The sequence below is a fragment of the Lontra canadensis genome, unplaced genomic scaffold (assembly GCF_010015895.1).
Source record: "Lontra canadensis isolate GAN:19392208 unplaced genomic scaffold, GSC_riverotter_1.0 scaffold4, whole genome shotgun sequence".
Classification (NCBI taxonomy): domain Eukaryota; kingdom Metazoa; phylum Chordata; class Mammalia; order Carnivora; family Mustelidae; genus Lontra; species Lontra canadensis.
The window spans coordinates 4,342,756-4,362,594 of NW_022630998.1; the positions used below are offsets into that span (position 1 = coordinate 4,342,756).

At 46.3% G+C, this 19,839-nt stretch overlaps 1 protein-coding gene across 3 annotated transcripts in view; it reads left to right on the top strand.

Moving 5' to 3' along the window:
• Window positions 1-19,839, top strand: part of MCC (MCC regulator of WNT signaling pathway) — a 408,333-nt gene that overhangs the window by 128,587 nt on the left and 259,907 nt on the right. Inside the window, exon 1 of one of the 3 annotated variants that reach the window (XM_032844771.1) lies at window positions 14,698-14,787. The exons of 1 other annotated variant lie outside the window; for it this stretch is intronic. In XM_032844771.1, the coding sequence (XP_032700662.1) occupies window positions 14,731-14,787 (57 nt within the window). In that variant the 5' untranslated portion in view covers window positions 14,698-14,730. Of the gene's footprint in view, window positions 1-14,697; window positions 14,788-15,217; window positions 15,486-19,839 lie in introns of those variants that run through there. One more of the 3 variants, XM_032844753.1, reaches the window with a different exon arrangement.

A 19,839-nucleotide genomic window follows, 5' to 3' on the forward strand; every position in this document is an offset into this window, starting at 1 on the left:
ATTATGTCATTTTTAAAGGCCAACTAAAAGCACAATGAAGCCCCGTGATCTTTTGATTTTATTCTACCGTCTTTCCTAGAAAACGACAGATCCTTCTATGGGCTTCTCCGAGAGCTTTGAGAAAATCTGCAGTATCTGTTTTGAATTAAGGTATCTTTTCAGACACTGTGGTTTCCACAAAAGGATGCACAAAGAACATCCACAAACAACAGGAATCTAAGAAAATAACCGAGTGCTGACACCGACTTATAATGTCTGGATTAGGAGACGCAATTCCACAGAGGAAGGTGTCCTGGGTCTCTCACTGTTATTTGCTCCCTATTTCTCCTGTGTCTCCAGCCCAGCTGCCCACTCATGCGTCAGCGTCAGATAGGACAGAAACTCTTAGGCCAGAATAGGAGCTGTGATTTCCTCAAGCCCATTTTTTCCCCAGTGTGTGTAACTTGGCCCTCACAGATTTTGATGTTCCTTCTCTGTGCTTTTAAAGCACATGGTTCATATACCTCTGGGTTAGCAAGGACGTCTCGTTTTTGTGTTCATCTCCCTCCTAGACTGTGGGCATGTCAAGGGCAGGAGTTCTGTCTTTGGGTCTCTCCAGTACCCACCAGATTGCTTGGCTCTGGCTCATTCATTCACTTAATCTCTGAATCATATATTCATTCCCCATTGGACCCTCTTAATAAATGTTCATTAAATAAAGGGATGGGTGAATGATACCTTTGTTTTAGAGCTAACTTGTGAAATTTATGGGCAAATTTCAAGGTGTATGGTTGAGAAACTCCCTATCCACTACCCAGCCAGCTAAGCATGTGAGAAGAACATTATTACCATCTTAAAACTATTTGGTAGTTCTCCCTGTTCTTTAGGTTGAGTCTGAAACCCTTCACGTATTCTATAAGGTTTATAAGTCACTGTCTATGCGTCCAGCTCATTTCTTTGCCTTGTCCCCTTATCTCCATGTTCCAGCCACACCAGCCTTCTCATACCATCTCACTGCCTCTATTCCTTCCCTACAAGGCCTTTGCACATGCTATTTCAGGGACCTAAACAACCTTTCTCCCATTCTTCACCTGGTCCACTTCTACACATCCTCTAGATCTTAGCCCACACATTCCTTCCTTGAAGAAGGGTTCTTTGACCTCCACTCTCCACCTGCCTAGGCTGGATCTAGCTCTCCCGTATTCTCATGTCTCTACACTCCAGGCCTTCAGAACACACATTACAACTTCTCATTTCAGGTTTATTTTTTATGATTAAGTGATGGATCAGTACTCCGTTGCCACATAACGCTGTGGAATTAAACACCACAAAATCTCAGTGGCACTTAGCAGTGAGGGTTTATGGCTCATATTTGGAGTCAGCAGCAGGTTGGCAAGACAACTGCTGTTCTTGGGTGTAGAGGGTGGGGTTCCCCATATATCTGGGGATAAGCTGGCTGTCTGCTGACCTAAGACTGGGGCAACTGCTCCACCTGTCTCTCATCCTCCGGAAAGCTGGCTCAGGTGCACTCTCGTGGTAGTGGCAGATGTGCACGAGGACAAGTGAAAGGCTCTTGAGGGGGCCCAGGAACACCATTACTTTTGGCTTATTCTAGTGGCCAAAGTAAGTCACACGGACAAGTCCAGAATCAGAGTGGGAGGGCACTGCAAAGTTACAAACAAGGACATGTAGACAAGGATCTGTAAAGATTGGGGCCATCTTTGCATGCCACCACAACTTGCCTCTGGGACCGATGGAAGGCAATGCTGGTATATCTTTTTAGTCACCGCTATCTCCCTAGTACTTAGCAAGATGCTTGACATATGGTAGTTGATAAATATTTCTTGAATGAAAGCAAGACTGAATATGAAAAGACGTCGTTCTGTCGCTGTTGTCTCAAAGATCTAGAGAGATGTTCACTTTTGGAGGAGGGGCCTGCCTTATGGAAAGTAAAAGAAAATCAGAATTGTCATCTATTTCTCATTCTTCAAATTTCCAAATCCCCCCAAATAACAGCTGTTTGCATCTTAGGGTTAGCTTTTGTTTCTCATGAGATACATTTCTCTCTCTGTCCTTGTTGCCAGTAAGGGTGTTTGAAAATAATAAATGAAGAGAGTTAAACATGAGTTGTATGGAGAAAGGGGGCAAAAACTTACTATTTTGGATATGAGGGAAAAATAGAGTAGCTTTCGTTAGTTTGGATAGTGGCGTGTGCACTTTCTCATGTGCCATAGACTCTCACAAAACAGGCTCTGAAGGGCCAAAAGGAGGTTGATGGTGCATTTAAATAGCTTTATTTATTTGAGAGAGAGACAGTGAGAGAGAGCATGAGAGAGGAGAAGGTCAGAGAGAGAAGCAGACTCCCTGTGGAGCTGGGAGCCCGATGTGGGACTCGATCCTGGGACTCCGGGATCATGACCCGAGCCAAAGGCAGTCGTCCAACCAACTGAGCCACCCAGGCGTCCCTATTTTAATGAAATATTTTCATTAATTCCGTAGCATGAAATCCTAAAAAGATCCTAAGGGTATGAGACACAAACAGAAAGGAACAGAAAAGGACACCTAGGTGGCTTAGTCAGTAGAGGTTCTACCTTTGGCTCAGGTCATGATCTTGGGGCGCTGGGGTCAAGGCTCACATCAGGCTCCCCGCTCAGCAGGGTCTCTGCTTCTCCCTCTGCCCCTCCACCCCGCCCGCCCCACCAAATAAATAAAATTAAAAAAAAAAAAAAAAAGGAACTTGACCTGGAAAGGAAAGATAGATTAGCATTGTCAAGTATGTGGAACCTTAAATGGGTTTCATATTTGGAGAGTGGTAAAGGAGTTGGAGGATACAGATTCAAATGCTGCTAGGAAATTCTGTAAGAGTATGACGATAATTTAACCGAAACATGTAATTGGATAACTTTTTTTTTTTTTAAGATTTTTATTTATTTATTTGACAGACAGAGATCACAAGTAGGCAGAGAGAGAGAGGAGGAAGCGGGCTCCCTGCTGAGCAGAGAGCCCGATGCGGGGCTCGATCCCAGGACCCCGGGATCATGACCTGAGCCGAAGGCAGAGGCTTTAACCCACTGAGCCACCCAGGCGCCCCTGGGTAACTTTAATAAAGAGATATATTCTTTGATTCTCTCTTCATTTAAAAAATAATGCATCTTTTCTCTAAGGGTGACATTTAAAATGCTTGACAACAGGGAGTAGCCACAGTAATGGAGGAAATTTCTAGAGTCTTGATTGTGCCAGCTATTGGTCCTCTGGCAGCTAAACTGTGGAAAGTTCTGGGAAATTTCCAAAGCTAGGAATGGGGTACCCTGGGCAGCAACTAGTCAGGGAGTGGGCACTCTCTGACTCAGGGCAGTGGTTATTTACCAACTGGACCACAATTTTTTCTACTTTCTAATATTTATCCAGCCAATAGATGGTAATGGTTGTGCATCTCTGTGAATATACCGAAAATCATTGAATTCTACATGTTTAAAAGTGCATTTTGGGGCTCCTGGGTGGCTCAGTTGGTTAAGCATCTGACTCTTGGTTTCAGCTCAGATCATGATCTCAGGGTCCTGGGATTGAGCTCCATGTTGGGCTCTGTGCTCAGCAGGGAGTCTGCTTGAAGATTCTCTCCCTCTCCCCTTCCCCCCCAACTCATATGCGTGCTCTCTCTCTCAAATAAATAAGTAAATATTTTTTTAAAAGTGCATTTTAGGTTGTGTGAGTTATATCTCAATAAAGCTTATAAAAATCTCTAAATACAGACTTACTTGCACAATGACATGATTGAAAGCCGTAGTTTGGAGAAAAATAGCTGAGCTAGAGCATGCAGACTGATTTGGAGTTGAGTCATATTGCTAAGTTATAGTTACCAAAATATAAAGAGACAAGGCCTGGAAGATGCTGCTAGCAGTAAACGTGGAGAGAAAGGCCTAAACGACTGGAAGAGGAGCTGAGGGAGGACGGCGCTGAAAATGACCCCAACGTTTCTAGACTGGGAACTCTGATTTCTTTTGCAGAAATTTGCACGCTGCAAGGAAAGCTGGTCGTTGGTGGAACATGACAAGCTCAGTTTTAGACATGCTTTATGGTGATGGCAAGACTGATGAGAGTGCCTGGTAGTTACATGAGAAACCATTAACTGGAGCACCAGTGAGGGTCATGGCTAGAGATGCCAATCACCCCACATCTGCTTGGACGGGAGAGTCTGAGCTCATGAGGCAATCATGCAGGACAACTGAGGAGGAGTGGGAGAGATAGGCAGAAGCTTGCTCCTCCTGCCTTGGCTTGTCCCTCGGGGAAATCTCGACCATGGTAGCCCATCCCTTGACACCTTGTGGACTCAGAATCAGGGATGACTTGCCCCAGCCTGTGCCTGAGAACTTCCTTCTTCACCCATCAGCTTGGGACGATGCCAAGCGAACTGCCTTCTTTGTCATTAGGTCTATGAGGCATATTAGATTAACTGTTTCTCAACTCCTTATGGGCAGCTCCTGTAACATATTCTAGCTAACAGAGAGTAATGGAATGATGCTATTTTAGCCTCTCAAAGAGCCTCACAAATAACAGTGGCAGGCATTTGGAATTCATTTAATTTAAGCATGTTCTCCAAATTTTACTACATCTATCTTCATGCATCTATTTAATATATTTTTTCTTTCCTCTCCAGGAGATTGACCATATGCAAGCACTCCTGGGAGGATTTAAAACCTTCTTCTTCTTTTTTTTTTAAAAACTCCCTTGGATTGCCAAATCCCTAATCTCCACTGATTATTTTTCCTTTCTATAGAGAATTTAATATAGTTTAAAGACATTTGGAGAACAAATGAGTAAAGGTTTGGAAAGATACTTTGAATATTTAAGACAGGATGACACAGAAATTTATGGGGCTCCAAAATATCTTATCAGACAGTGAAGAGGTTTTTGAAGCATCACATGAATGATGCGATGTGAATCTCAGCTAGGAATTCCCCACTAATAATGTCAGGGATGTTGATGCCAAATGATTTAGGTTGTTAGAATACCTAGGCTGGGAGGGAGGCAGCCCATGAATGCAATTAAAGAGACAGACAGACACCCCAGGGGGGCTTTCCTTGCCGGAGTTATACTTGCCATTGGAGAAGCCTGGATTTTTTGCTTGTTCTATGTGTGAGATTTAATCCGGAAATAGTTTTCAAGTATTTCTTTTCTCAGCAAATTTTGAACACAGACTAACCAAAGTATCTACTGCCTTCCATCTATTTCACAGCTGTAAGTTATTGGGTCTAAAAGCAATGTGGCTGATCTCATAAACAATAAGGTGAAGACCCAGTGTAATGGAACAGACTTCGGTTACCCGCATAGGGAGGGTCCACCGCAGTTAACGGCTCAGAGTTTCGAATCCCAGCCAAGAAGGGACTCCAGGATAACTTGACTGAAGGGGTGTAGTGCAAGGAGAAAGGCTCAAAGGATTTTGGTTCAAGATCTCAGCTGATAGTTCAGTAGAAGTGAGGCTCTGGGGCAACATGTTTCTGGAAATCTATCTCCCTGGGCTCTCTCAGCGGTTTCCTTCCTAGTCCGTATTCAATCCAGACACATCTAGCTTCTCTCCCTCTCCACCATTTAGTGAAGTTGCTTCTCTCATAGTCACCAGTAATCTTGAGAGCCAAAAGATGTGCCCATCTCTTTCACTGAAAACCCCATCTATTTCCTTGTCTCCTTTTTAGAAAAGATCTATTTCTTTGAAAGGGAGAGAGAGAGCAAGAGAAAGTGGGTGCAGGGAGAGGGGCAGAGGGAGAGGAGAGAGAGAGAATCCCAAGCAGACTCCCCCAAGTGTGGAGCACAAAGCAGGACTCTGTCTCACGACCCATGAGATGGTGACCTGATCATGGCTGAAACCAAGAGTCGGATGCTCAACTGACACAAATCCCAGACATTGTATTATTTTGCCCCTAAATGTTTCAATCTACATCTATAAAAGACAAAGACTCTTTTAAAATATAACCCTAAAACCATGAACACACCTAAAAACTAATAATTTTTAATATCACCAAATATCTGAAAAGTGTATTTCTGAATGTCTCATAAATATCATGATTTTTTGTAGTCAGGTTAACTCAGCGAGGCCCACACATTACAATTGATTGATTGATTTGTCTATAGGATTCTCCTTCTCTTGATATCTCACCCACTCACTTGCTTTTCTCTCTCCTTGCAATCTATCTGAAGAACGCACATTGTTTGCTCTGTAGAGTTATAGTCTGGATTTTGCTGATTGTACCCCTGTGGTTAATTTAACATATTCCTAAGCTAAGATGGCCTCAGAGGTGGTATTCTACTCTTCCATCAGAAGTCATGTGTTTGGTGGGGTGTCTTTTTGGGATGTCAGTAGATGTTGTGCTTTATATCTAAATGTATTAATTATTAGAGGTTGTAAAACAGGAATATTCCACTTCTATCAGTTCTTCATTTATTCACAGGAATACTTCCACAAAGGAGGAACTATTTTTTGTCTATTTTTAAAGTTACCTAGTGGTAAAGTTTGTACAGACATAGATCACGTCTCAGCCCTGCTTGCAGTGTTGCTGTGGCCTCTCCATGTGCACAGAATGAAATCTGTGAACGAAACATACCCTGTTGTCTGGCGCCCCCATCACTCTTTTAATTAGGTTCCATCATACAGTCTACCTTTATATTGAAATTTAAAATTAAATTAAATAAAACCCTTGAAGTGTATTGAAATTTATTGGAAAAGTTCGTTCTTTCTTTCTTTCTTTCTTTCTTTCTTTCTTTCTTTCTTTCTCTCTTCTTTAAGATTTTATTTATTTATTTGACAGACAGAGATCACAAGTAGGCAGAGAGGCAGGCAGAGAGAGAGGAGGATGCAGGCTCCCTGCTGAGCAGAGAGCCCGATGGGGGGCTCGATCCCAGAACCCTGAGATCATGACCAGAGTCGAAGGCAGAGGCTTTAACCCACTGAGCCATCCAGGCGCCCCTCTTTCTTTTTAAAAAAATTATTTTTATTCATATCTAATGTGTTATTTGCCCCAGGGGTACAGGTCAATGTGAATCATCAGGCTTACCCATTTCCCAGCACTCACCATAGCACATACCCTCCCCAGTGTCCATAACCCAGCCATTCTATCCCTCCCCCCTACCCCCCAGCAACCCTCAGCTTGTTTCCTGAGATTAAGAGTCTCTTATGGTTTGTCTCCCTCCCAATCAAAATGTTTCATTTTTCCCCTCCCCACCCCGCACGACTCCCCACCCTGCCTCTCAAATTCCTCATATCAGAGAGATCATATAATTGTCTTTCTCTGATTGACTTATTTCACTCAGCATAATACCCTCTAGTTCCATCCATGTTGTTGCAAATGGCAAGATTTCATTTCTTTTGATGGCTGCATAGTATTCCATTGTATATATATATACCACCTCTTCTTTATCCATTCATCTGCTAATGGACATCTAGGTTCTTTCCATAGTTTGGCTATTGTGGACATTGCTGCTATAAACATTTGGGTGCTCGTGCCCCTTCAGACACTACATTTGCATCTTTAGGGTAAATACCCAGTAGTGCTAGTGCTGGGTCATAGGGTAGCTCAATTTTCAACTTTTTGAGGAACCTCCATGCTGTCTTCCAGAGTGGCCGTACCAGCCTATATTCCCACCGACAGTGTAGGACGGCTCCCCGGAAAGGTGAAGTCCTTTCTTGACCCTGAATTTTTGCACTTGCTGCCCTCGCTGCCTGGTCTTCTTACCCCACTTTCTACCTAATTGGCTCCTTTTTGACCTTCCTGCAGAAATGTCCTCACCTCGTCAAGGCTGTCTCTGACTACTTCACTTCCTGGGCCTCCTCTCCCTCATCATGGCTCCTGTTTAATTCCTTGGTAACACCCACCACAAGCTGTAACTATCTTCTTTATTTATTAACCATTTTCCGCCCAGCACGCTAACTCTATGAAAGCAAGGATTTTTTTCTGTTCCATATGCTACTGAATCCCAAGGCACAGCACCATTTCTGGTACAAGTGGATGCTTTTCTTTTTTGGAACAAACACCACAAACTTGCTGACCCTGCATATCCTCATCTCTGTAAGTGGGATGCTGGGGTGAATGAGGTGATTATAGGACTTCTTCCAGTTTTTTAATGTTCTCTGAGGACACAGAGACCAAAACAAAGATCATCCAGTGCGATGCTTTCTGGATCCTTTCTGTCGTGGCACCTGGTGCAAGTGATGTCTGTGAGGAGGCAGGCAGGCCAGCAAGGCTGTTGGGAGGCTCCCAACCTGGGACTCCGGCCTGGCCCATCTCCTGAAAGAAGAGCTGTGTTGGTGACTGAGCAGAGGGCCACAGGAGTTGAGTGAGTGAGAGCATTTTTGGACTCCTGGGGGTGGGACCGTGGGGTAGGCTTACAGAGTTAGGGCAGGAAATTCTTTTGAGTGTACACTTCGAGGGCTCCCTGACTTTTATGACCCTTAAGGAATTAGGGGTTTGGGACTTCCTGCATCCCCACAGGTTTGAAATCTCCTTTTCCTCTGAAAAGTCACTTTCTTCTTCAGGAAATCCCACCAACTGAGCATTATTTAAAAGCATTCTCTTTCTACAATGCAAATGCTTTGCGCTTGGTTGAGAAGGTTATGAGTGTTTTTCACCTTCATGTGAATTAGCTTAAGTAGACGGCTTTTTTCCTAAAATCTGAGGTATCAACGTTGTGTTTAGGTTAAGAGACTTAAGAGAGAAGGGGACAGTTTGGGGGTTAAGACCCTTGTTGGGGCTGGAGGAGGACAAGCCTGACTTAACACGGAGCAGGGGGAGCTTGGACACCCAAGGGGGAGAGACAGAGGGCGTAGGTCAGCCAGTCCCAAAGTTTCAGTCCATTTCCTGAATGCCGAGGTTTTAGAATTTTACCCAAGATTGCTTTGATTAATCTGATGTTCATTACCAGAAGAGGGTACAGACAAGACCCAGAATATTATCCTGACTGTGTAGAAATTCACTGAGATCAGCAGCTGTACACAGAGGGACCGGCTTGCCCCTGCCAACAGAAGGCAGTGCTGGGGAGGCTGGAACGTGTAACCCGCACACAGATGCATCTGCTCAGGCCAACGGCCACCTCTGCCTTCCCGAAAACTGTCCCAGGCCTGCTGCTGCCTCGTGGCCCAGAGATCAGATGGGAAGAGATTAGCCTCTAGGGCAGACGAGGCCCAGGAAGGAAGGGAATCCAAGGTCTTGCCCAATTGGAAAGCAGGTTTTCCTCCTCCTCCCAGACCTGCTCTCTGATCCTGATAAACCCGGCTGCCACCTCCTGCTCCCACCTCTTGAGAGGGACTTACTCTGTGTTGAAGCAGAGTTTGGAGAAGCTCTTCTAGAGGGATCACATTGGGGAAGCCACAGTACAGGAGGATTTGGAGGCATTCCCAGCTGTACACTCGGTAAACTACGGTGCGTGCTAATCTTGAGGCCGTTTTCTTATGACACTGGAAATGCACCTGGGGCTCTATTTCCCTCTAGTGTGTTGAGATGACACGATGACACGCTGAGGTGCTCTTTGCATTTCTCAGGTATTTGAGATGTTGACCCAGTTTGGTCTTGGGTACAGCACTATCTTAGCTTTCTCGATAGTACAGATTCCCAGTCTGATTTCTGAGTAGACTAAGAGGTCAAGAAAAATCACAAAATATTTAAATTCTAGACTTTCATGGAGTCTTAGATTGGAAGAAAATGAACCGGACTTCCCTTCATGGCATGAAACTGTGCTCTACATACTATTGGCCTTCGGTGTGTCCCACCAGCCTTTCACCAGTACCGGAACAATTTCAGATGTCTGGGATCACAGCCGATGTATTCTTGCATTGACAGACAACTCTATGGTCTTCCCTTTATTAAGGTAAAATTTAATTATGAGTTATTATTAGTCTTCATCTCCCCTCCACAATCACACAGAGAAACTTGGATGACTCTTGAAATAAGTGCTGTTAGTTGGTATGCATGCCTGAAGGCTTCTCCTTACTAGTCTGTAAATTCTCCAGGTCTTGCAACTTTAACTTCTGAAGAAGAAAGACAAAGAAACATCAGAATCCTCTGCCTCGGGGCACCTGGGTGGCTCAGTTGGTTAAGCCTCTGCCTTCGGCTCGGGTCATGATCTCAGGGTCCTGGGATCGAGCCCCGCGTCGGGCTCTCTGCTCCGCAGGGAGCCTGCTCCCCCCACCCCACCTGCCTCTCTGCCTACTTGTGATCTCTGTCAAATAAATAAAATCTTTAAAAAAAAAAAAAAAAAAAAAAGAATCCTCTGCCTCTCCAAGACTATCCAAAGCTAATCTCATGGTTTGGGTCCTTGGCCTTTTCCCTTCCTCCCTTTTCTGGAACTTTACTCCATCCCCTTTCTCTCTCTCTGTATCTCCAGGGTTTCCCTTAGCCGCAGACTACTAATCTCCCCACCTACCCTCTAGTCAATGTTGCTTCCCTGCTCTGAGAAACTCTCCCATCTCCTGATTTCCTGTCACCATCAAATTTATGGCAAGAGTCGCGTATGGTTACTGCCCCCCCCACCGCCCCGTTCTTCCTCATTCCCTGTGGTAATCTACATTCTGTCTCCTTAGCTTTGTAGACATTTCTCTTTGAAGGACATTCATGTCTTTGAAATGCTCTTTTATCAGTTTTCAGGCTTCTGCCCCCTCTCTCGCTTATAATACAGATGCTGCCTCTTCTGTCTCGACAACATCTCCCTTTGACTCCCAGACTCAGAGTTACTCTGCTTATCTTCCTATTTCTCTAACTGGCCTTCCCCATCATTTCCTCTTTTATTCTTTCCCCTGGATGAAAAGACCTTCTTATTTAACATAATGTACTCAGATCTCTTTTCTCTGTTCTCTCTTCCCTGGCAACCTAACACGATTTCATGGTTTTATTAATTGTTCTAATAGGGATCATCCCAAGCGTTCATTTCCATCTCAACCCTGATGTATCTCTGTAACTCCATGTCAAGCTTCTTGCTGAATGCCTCCCCTTGAATACCCAGTGGCCACCTCAGACTTATGGTATCTCAAACGTAGTTTCCTCTATAACCTATTCATTTTTTGGAATCCCTATTTTTGTTGAGGACATTGCCTGAAACCCCATTCAGCCACGTTCTAGATCTTCAAGTCATATTTAAGTTCTCTCTTCCACCACAGTTTCTGTCTACTCTTTTCCACAGAATCTCTTCCATCTGACCCCTCCCCTCCATTTGCACTGCCCAACTTAGTTCAGACCTTTGTAGACTTTAGCTGGGCTACTGGGATAGTCCAATCGGCATGCTCTGTTTCCACTTTCAACTTTCTACCTTCACTATTGCCTGACTGTCATGGAGTGTACCTTCTGTGGTGGTTAAGTATTAAAGTCACTGTTTGGGATGCCTGGGTGGCTCATTTGGCCAAGTATTTGGCTTGGACCATGGTGTTGGTGTCCTGGGTGGTGTTCCCTGCTGACCTTCCTTACTACTTGTGCTCTCTCTCTCTCTCTCAAATAAGTAAGTAAAAAAATTTTTAAGAGCTCCTGGGTGGCTCAGTGGTTAAGCGCCTGCCTTCAGCTCAGGTCATGATCCTGGGTTCCTGGGATCGTGCCCTGAATCAGGCTCCCTGGGGCAGGAAGCCTGCTTCTCCTTCTCCCACTCCCCCTGCTTATGTTCCCTCTCTTGTGTCTGTCTCTGCCAAATAAAGAAATAAAATCTAAAAAAAAAAAAAATCTTAGAAAAAAAATTCACTGTTTAAGAAAAATTCCATATAGTCACCATTACTCTTGAAAATGCCTCACATTGTCCATAAAGCAGAATCTCAGCCATACGGCTTCTTAATAAGTTCAACACTGCCAGTTTTTCCTCCAGTCTTGGAACAGATCACTTTCTTTTGGTTGAACACCAGATGAAGTCATCTGCTTGCTTTTAGGGGCCATCTAGTATGAAAAATATGTTTTTTTAAACACCAACATCACGCTCACCGTTCGTCTATTTGAATTCATGTGAGTTACTCACGAGTGTGGTACAGATCCATTGGAATGTCTCAAAGCACAGCTCTGATCTTATTATTTCTGTGCTGAGAAGACTTTAGTGGCTCTCCATTGCCTATCTGAAGTTTCATTTCTTTAGCTCATCACTCAGAACTTTCCATGATCTGGCTTTAACTCACTTACCTAATCCAGGTTCCACTCCAAAATGGAACACCCGCTATTCCCAACACACACCTGGCACATTCCAGCCTCCATCCATACTTTCTTTCACAGTGGTCCCCCTCTCTGGGGTGCCTTCCTCTTACCCCCCCATCTTTGCTGGACTCAGCCATTCTTCAGAGATCAACGCACATGCTGCCTGTCCTAAGATTCCTTCACAGTCCCCCTCCAGTTCAGTCCCACCAAAATCCTATTTCCTCCTCTGAACTGCAGTAGATCTTTATTTCTGTTGCTCTCATGGTAAGTTTTATTTTCTATCTAGAACTGACATTTTCTTTGTGTTTTATGAGACGATACACCTTATGGACGGGTTAGTGCTTGAATCTCCTTTATATTTTTATATCCACCACCATTGGCATCTTAAAGCACACACGCTCATTTCTCAGACGGTTTTTTGAATGATTTTTAAAGGTTTAATTTCTTAATTTTACTTTTTTTGGGGAAGAGATTGATTTGAGAGAGAGAGAGCGCACCACATAGGGGTTAGACTGGGGTCGGTGGGGGAGGGGCGGGGGGGAAGGCAGCAGAGGGAGAGAGAGAATCTTCCGCAGATTCCCTGTTGAGTGTGGAGCCTGACTTGGGGCTCCATCCCATGACCTCAAGACCACAATCTGAGCCGAAATCAAGAGTCAGATCCTCAGCTGACTGAACCACCCAGGCTCCCCTAAAGATTTTATTTTTAAGTAATCTCTACACCCAGCGTGGGGCGGAGCTTCACAAACTGAGTTACCCAGGCGCCCCAGTTCTCGGTAGGTTTTAATGAGTAAATAAGAAAAATAAATGTGGCTTCTTAACTTCTCCCCACGCAGCAGAGTTTCTCCCAACGTGCTCTAGTCTGGCATTGACCCAGAACTTTGGACCCAGGGCTCCCCCAAAGCAGCAAACTCTTCTTTATCCCAGTAGTGCCTCCATCAGGCAATGAATGAACTCACTAGGAAGACAGCTGGGCAAGAAGATAAATGCAAATGGTCAAGCTCTTTGCTCCTTCTTAAAGAGCAAAACAAACATCCTATTTGATTAAAAAAAAAAAAGACCTTGAAAATTAACAATACAATGGCTTTTTCATAGAAGGCTCTAGGAAATGCCAAGTCTGTCACTGGGGATGGAGGCATTTTGTTCCCAACGTGTAGAAAGAGACTGATGAGGCCTCCTAAGCAATGAAGCAGACCCGTTTTAAGGATCAGAACCTTTTTCAGTGTATTTCAAGTACAGTGGGACTTTAAGCTTCATTGAGAGAAAATCCCTCCCCTCCCACCTCCCTAGACAGGGATGCTTTTACCGCAAAGAAACTCGAAGCTGACAGGAGCTCTGATTCCAGGAGTCCACTGGATATAACAGTCGGTTGAATCTTTTCTGATTCATATTCCAAACCCCAGAAACACAAACCCAGCTCTGCTCGGATGAGCAGTGTGATTTTTAAGGAAGGTATGGGAGTTGAGGAGGTTGGGAAATGTAATACTTAAAAGAATGGTCTGGGGTTGGGGAGGATGGGAAATTGAAGCCTATTTTATATCTTTCAAGGGATGGGGCATTTTCGTCTTTCTTACCGACGTGCAGAAAATGTAATCTGCCCCAGCGACAGAGAGGGAGTTTGACCGTGAATTTACACCCTCGCTGTTGACTTTAGACCGTTCAGGGAAAATGACCGCCCCACACTCTTGTAAAATCTTAATGTAGCATGGGAAGTGCACAGCGCTGCCTGATGTACAGTGTTCAGATGGGTCTTGACCTTATTAAATCATGGAAAGTGGCTTCTAGGAGGAATTAAAACAAATTTTTTTTTTTTTTTCCTGCACAATTACTCAGGTGGCTTTTCCTGTTTCTTCTTTTCCTCCTGGACTTGGGTCCTGTAATTACTATCGCAGAGAGCTGGAAGGATGCCTGCTCTCCCCCGCACGGTCCCCTCGGCTCGGCCTCCTCCCTCCCTCCCACCCCGCCCCCCGCCCCCCGCCCCCCGCCCTTTCTCTTCCTGGCCCCGCCTCCTCGGCGCACCGCGCAGCTAGACAGCTGTGTTCAATCAGAAACCACTTACAACTCCAGACGATTCAAAAGGGAAACTTCGGCGTGAAGTGCAGCCCCGCTCCGGCTCTCTCCAGCTCTCTCCCTCCCCGGAGCCCGAGGCGCGGACGCCCCTCGCCCCGCCGCCCTGGTTTCTTCCGGAGCTCGCCGAAGCCTTCTGGGGGTGCCGGTTCCTGCTGGGAGGTGCCCCGCAGCCGGGTAATGGGGGGCGGCGAGGCTCCGTAGGAGCGGCGAGGCGGCGCCGAGGGTGGCAGTTCCCCGGGACCCGGCGGTGGGCGCGCGCGGGCGGGTCCCCGCGCCGGCTCGGCCGCTGCAGCAGCTGCGAGCGCGCCACGCCACCGAGCCTCCTGCGGCAATGGCTCGTCGGTGAAACGCGAGCCGGCTCCGCGCCTGCCAGGAGAGCTCGCATCCTTCCTTGGGGTTCCCCCCACTGTCTTGGGTGAAAATGGCTGTCTAGACTAAAATGTGCCAGAAGGGACCAAGCGGTGGATCTCGAGCCCGGTAAGCCCAAGTCAGAAGCTCCGAGACCCGGAGGAGGAGGAGCTCGGCTCTGAAAAGTGCAGTCATGAATTCTGGAGTTGCCATGAAATATGGAAACGACTCCTCGGCCGAGCTAAGTGAGGTAAGGAACAGCTGAGGTCGGGAGCTCCGGCTTCTTAGGCATTTGCCTTTCGACAACCGCCCCCCCGGCCCGTGCCTCCCAGTCTCCCCCAGCCCTATACCCCACCCCCCTCGTGCTCCCAGGCTGGAGGCAGCGCAATTAAAGATTAATAGATTTTTTCTTTTTTTTTTGGATCTTGTTTTAACTTGTAGTGCTACTCAGGAAATGACCTGAACTGGCTTGATAATTCAGTCTGAGACGAGAGGTTTCAGAAAGAAACGGGCTCTCACCGCGGCGCCAAGGCGTTCCGGTCTCCGCGAATCTGGGTCCCGCGTCCCTTCCCGCCCCGCCCCCCAGTTTATGTTCGGCATTACTTTTGGTTGCAATCGGGGATCCGAAGGCGAGCCGCCGCGGGTGCTAACTAATTTGGTGGGGCTGGGGGAGCGCAGCGGATTTTGAAGTCTGCCACTTGGCTCCCACGTGCGATGCGTTTGGTTCAGTTCGGGCACGGTGGTCTCGCGTCGGCGGAGAGGAACGACCCGCGCTGGGGAGGGAGGTGGGGAGGAAGAAGAACATCAAAGCCGCTTAGAACTTTATTTCCTGCCCGGGACTGGACTCCTGAGTCTTTGAGGCGAGCGCTTTTGCAATTCCTGCCTCTCACTGTAACCTACCCACTTGAGTGTTGGAGACTTGCTTTGAAATTGCAGCTACATCAAACGGTATGCAAATATGTGAGCGGTAAGATGCTCAAAGCCACCTTTTTTGATGACTTTAGGGATGCCTCGGGCACACCCCCCCCCCCTGCCACCCGCGGCTTTGAATACCTGAGAAGTGGCGATGGAAAACCTACAAAACTGGGTGCTGGAAGGAGAGGAGGGAGTCCGTGGGACTCGTGTCTACAGCAGGAGGTTTAGTGGCTGTGGGTTTTCCTCCTGGCACCATCCCTGAGCTATTTATGGGGCAAAAGTAGAATAAGTAGTCTGTGCTTCTTGAGTATGGCTGAAGACAGGAAAGGGGAAGAAAAGGAGCAGAGCATAAAAACAGCCGGAAGGCAGATAGAGGTGATGTCAGATTACTGACTGTGAAGGGAAAATGAAAGGCTGGTGCCCTGGCTGAGGGGAGAGGGCTGGAGATGGGAAGAGAGGGGGGTGTAGACAGGGGGAAACCTGAGTAGGTCTGTGGCTGATATCCAGCAGAGAATGATGTGCGCTCTGCCTGGTGCCCTGTGTCTTGCTGCTGCACTGTCCCAGCTCTGGGTTTTGAGTAGCGTTGTGGGGTGTTGGTGAATGAGGCCAAGGCATTTCCTAATCCTGAGGGCTTTCCCTGTGATGTAGAAGGTCGGGATATGCGAAGAGGGGTGGGTGGAACTTGAACACAGGAGGTTAGGGGAAGAGGCAGGAAGACCTAAGTGATTTATTTACTTATGTATTGCCAATTTTACAAGCAGGGAGCGGTTCTACACCTAAAATGGGACCTAAGACCCTGCTCCATAGCTCACCCTATGTAAGGAGAAGCCTGTGACTTCCCTTGTAAGGTCCCTTACAAATCAAGCACTTAGTGGTGCCTTCCCCTGGTCCCTCAACCCTCTTCTCTGTGGCAGCTGCAACTCCCCACCACCTAAAGTATGTTGTTTCAGTTGCCTTTGTTTTAAAAATGAATCCCAGCTTGGGGAGGAAGGTGGTAGAAGCCTGGGTAGGGAGAGGAGGTCTGACCTGACTTGCATGGTATTGGCACAGTGAGTGCATTAGATGAACCCAGAGTGTCCATGAAACTCAGGTGGGAGGTTCTTTGCCTGGTCGTATCCACTCCCTGTGGACTCCTTAGAAAACTTGGGGCTGAAGGGAAGAGTGGAGGGTTCTCTGTGGCCCCTGTGTTGGTTGGAGCCATACTATTTGAACGTTAGAGGACATCGTTTTGTCCCTGAAAAAGTTTCTGGCCAGTCCTATCCTGTACCAAATTTTCTTTTCTTGTTCTCCGTGTCTGCTCATCGTTTCTTACCTTCTTTCTGGACTCCTTTCTAGGTTTAGTCCTAGAAAGGACTAATGATTTAGTCCACCGTGACCCTCCCCAGACCCAGATTCCCTGCAGGTTGGGTAGTTGCCGTAGACTGTAGGGTAGTTTATTTTTAGTTTTTGGACATATTTTCGATGAGGATATGTGTAAGAGAATCTGTAAGGCAAGGGGGCGTGTGTGGCTTATACTTGCGGACCCTAAATCTCAAGTCAGTTGATCATGGGCAGCAGTTGTAGGATTGAGCTGTCCTGTAATACCCACAGTTCTGAATACGGTTCATCTGTATTCTTCACAACAGGTCTTTGGTGGACTGGAGAGTTTCTGGTCACAGTATTTTTCTCTTAAACGCTGGTTCTGCTTTAACGTCTTGAGGGAGGCAAAGTTGACATTCTCTTTTGATGGTTGGTTCCTCCTCCTCACCTGGAAGCAGAGCTAATAAAACCCCTCAGGGGCCCCTTTAGTACCATTATCTCTTATTGCCCAGGAGCCTCCACACTGTCTGGAGGTCACCGTGGGGTCAGATTCAGCCTGTTTCCCCCCCCCCCGGCGGTTCAGGGGCAGGAAAAACCCTGAAAGGGCCCAGCGTAATCCTGGAGTTCTGAAACAAGAGGCCTCTTTCCTTGGTGTGGACTTGTGAGCTGACCCCTTCTGGAGGGGCCCTCCACCCATGGGAATCCTTGACTGTTCGGCAATAATGTTGGCACTGACTCCATACGGCCTCAACGACGGGGTGTGGCTTGAACCCGTTGCTGGTTATAATCTGCTGGTCTGGCGGGTGAGGGCCGCCAGCCTTGGTCAGCTGCTGAGGGTCTGACCTCTGCTTGTGCAGTGCTCTGGAATGCTCGAATGAGAGAGGGAGGGAGAGAGAGAGAGGAGATTTGGGTGTGAGGGATGCATGGGTAGGACCTCTAGAGCTAGAGCTGGGTGTTGGGCCGGAGGTGTTTTGCATGTGTGAGAACTTTAAGATAGAAAAACAGGAAATTCATGAATGTGTCCCTTTTGTGTCTTTACTTGGAAACAATAGCTGTTTAAGATCCTGCAAGATGATTATAGGAGATGGTAAAATTGCCTCTACCTGTGGGCATTCAAAACGTTTTTGTTGATCCATGACCACAAATGGCTTCTATCAAGTCTGAACACTTTAATCAGAGCAAACTAATCCTTAGCATTAACCACAGTAATGTAAAAGGAAAATCTGAGAAACATGAATTGGCTAGTCTCTTTTCTTGGCTATTAGCTGTCCCTTTCAGAGAATCAAAGGATGTTTTTTTAATGTGACGTTAAGGAAGGACTCCAACATCAGCCAAATCAAAAGTCTTTAGAAAATCAAGTACAGGGCACCTGGGTGGCTTAGTTGGTTAATTGTCTGCCTTCGGCTCAGGTCATGATCCCAGAATCTCTGGATCTAGTCCCGCATCGAGCTCCCTGCTCCGTGGAGAGTCTGCTTCTCCCTCTTCCCCACACCCCCACCCCAGCTCTGTGCTCTCTCTCAAGTAAAACCTTTTTTTTTTTTTTTTTTTTTTTTTTTTTAAAGATTTTTTTTTTTTATTTGACAGAGAGAGATCGCAAGTAGACAGAGAGGCAGGCAGAGAGAGAGAGAGAGAGGAGGAAGCAGGCTCCCTGCTGAGCAGAGAGCCCGATGCGGGACTCGATCCCAGGACCCCGAGATCATGACCTGAGCCGAAGGCAGCGGCTTAACCCACTGAGCCACTCAGGCGCCCTCAAGTAAAACCTTTTAATTAAAAAAAAAAATCAAGTACACTTTTAGCAGCACTATATTAAATTCTCCCAAACCTTGTAGAGGGAAGGCTCTTAATTCCTCTTCCTCTTTGCCGTGGGTTTTTGGTTAGCCCTTTATTTTGTTTGTCTTGGTAAAACTTGTGGGACCAGTATGTAGTTGAACCTTGTCACGTCTGTTAGTTCTTAGAATCATTCAGATTTTGGGAGAAAGAGCTAAGGCACAGCATTACCAAGGTATGACTTGAATTCACTAATCTTTCCAGAAGACCTGTCTACTGGATCTACTTGTCAAGTAGACAGCTGCCTGTTAATGCAGCAAAATAAAAATTTATCCTTTAAGCGTTCTTTTCAGGGCGCCTGGGTGGCTCAGTGGGTTTAAGCCTCTGCCTTTGGCTCAGGTCATGATCTCAGGGTCCTGGGATCAAGCCCTGCGTAGCCCCCCACCCCCCACTCTTTGCTCAGCAGGGAGCCTGCTTCCCTTCCTCTCTCTCTGCCTGCCTTTCTGCCTACTTGTGATCTCTGTCCATCAAATAAATTAAAAAAAAAATTGTTCTGGTGATCATTGAAGTCTCTGGGGATAAAAAAAATTCTTAAGAATAATTTGTCTGGGGGCGCCTGGGTGGCTCAGTGGGTTAAAGCCTCTGCCTTCCGTCAGGTCGTGATCGCAGGGTCCTGGGATCGAACCCTGCATTGGACTCTGCTCAGCAGGGAGCCTGCTTCCCTTCCCCTCTCTCTGCCTGCCTCTCTGCCTACTTGTGATCTGTCAAATGAATAAATAAAATCTTTAAAAAATAATTTGAAGCAATCAACTTATATTTTCTGCCTTTTAAACATTAAAGAATGAACAGGTAAAATTCTGCTGTCACTGTTTACTCTGAAACCTTAGTTGCCCCTGGAAATCCTACTTCCCTTCCTCTTTTCTCATCACTTTATTCAAAGCTGCTTTCACGAGATGATTCCACTTAGGAACATGGGTATAGAGGCAATTCGGAGTACTTTCACCAGGAACTAGTTGGGTAGCTACGGAAACCCCACATCTTCACTGATAATTCTACAGGGGTTCTCTACACCATCCTGTGAGGGATTTCACAGATGTGAAATTTCACAGATGTATTTTACAGATGTATTTAGGCTTCATCATCAAGTTACAAAATACCAGAGTTGGAAGGGCCTGTGAGATCACCTAGTATTCCCACACCCTTTTATACTTCCTTATACTCCTTTGTTTTTATAGAATCCACTTTATTCTAATGAGTCGTCTCCTGTGTGTCCTGCTATAGACCATCAGCACCAGAAGGGCAGTGTGAGGACCTGTCAGGG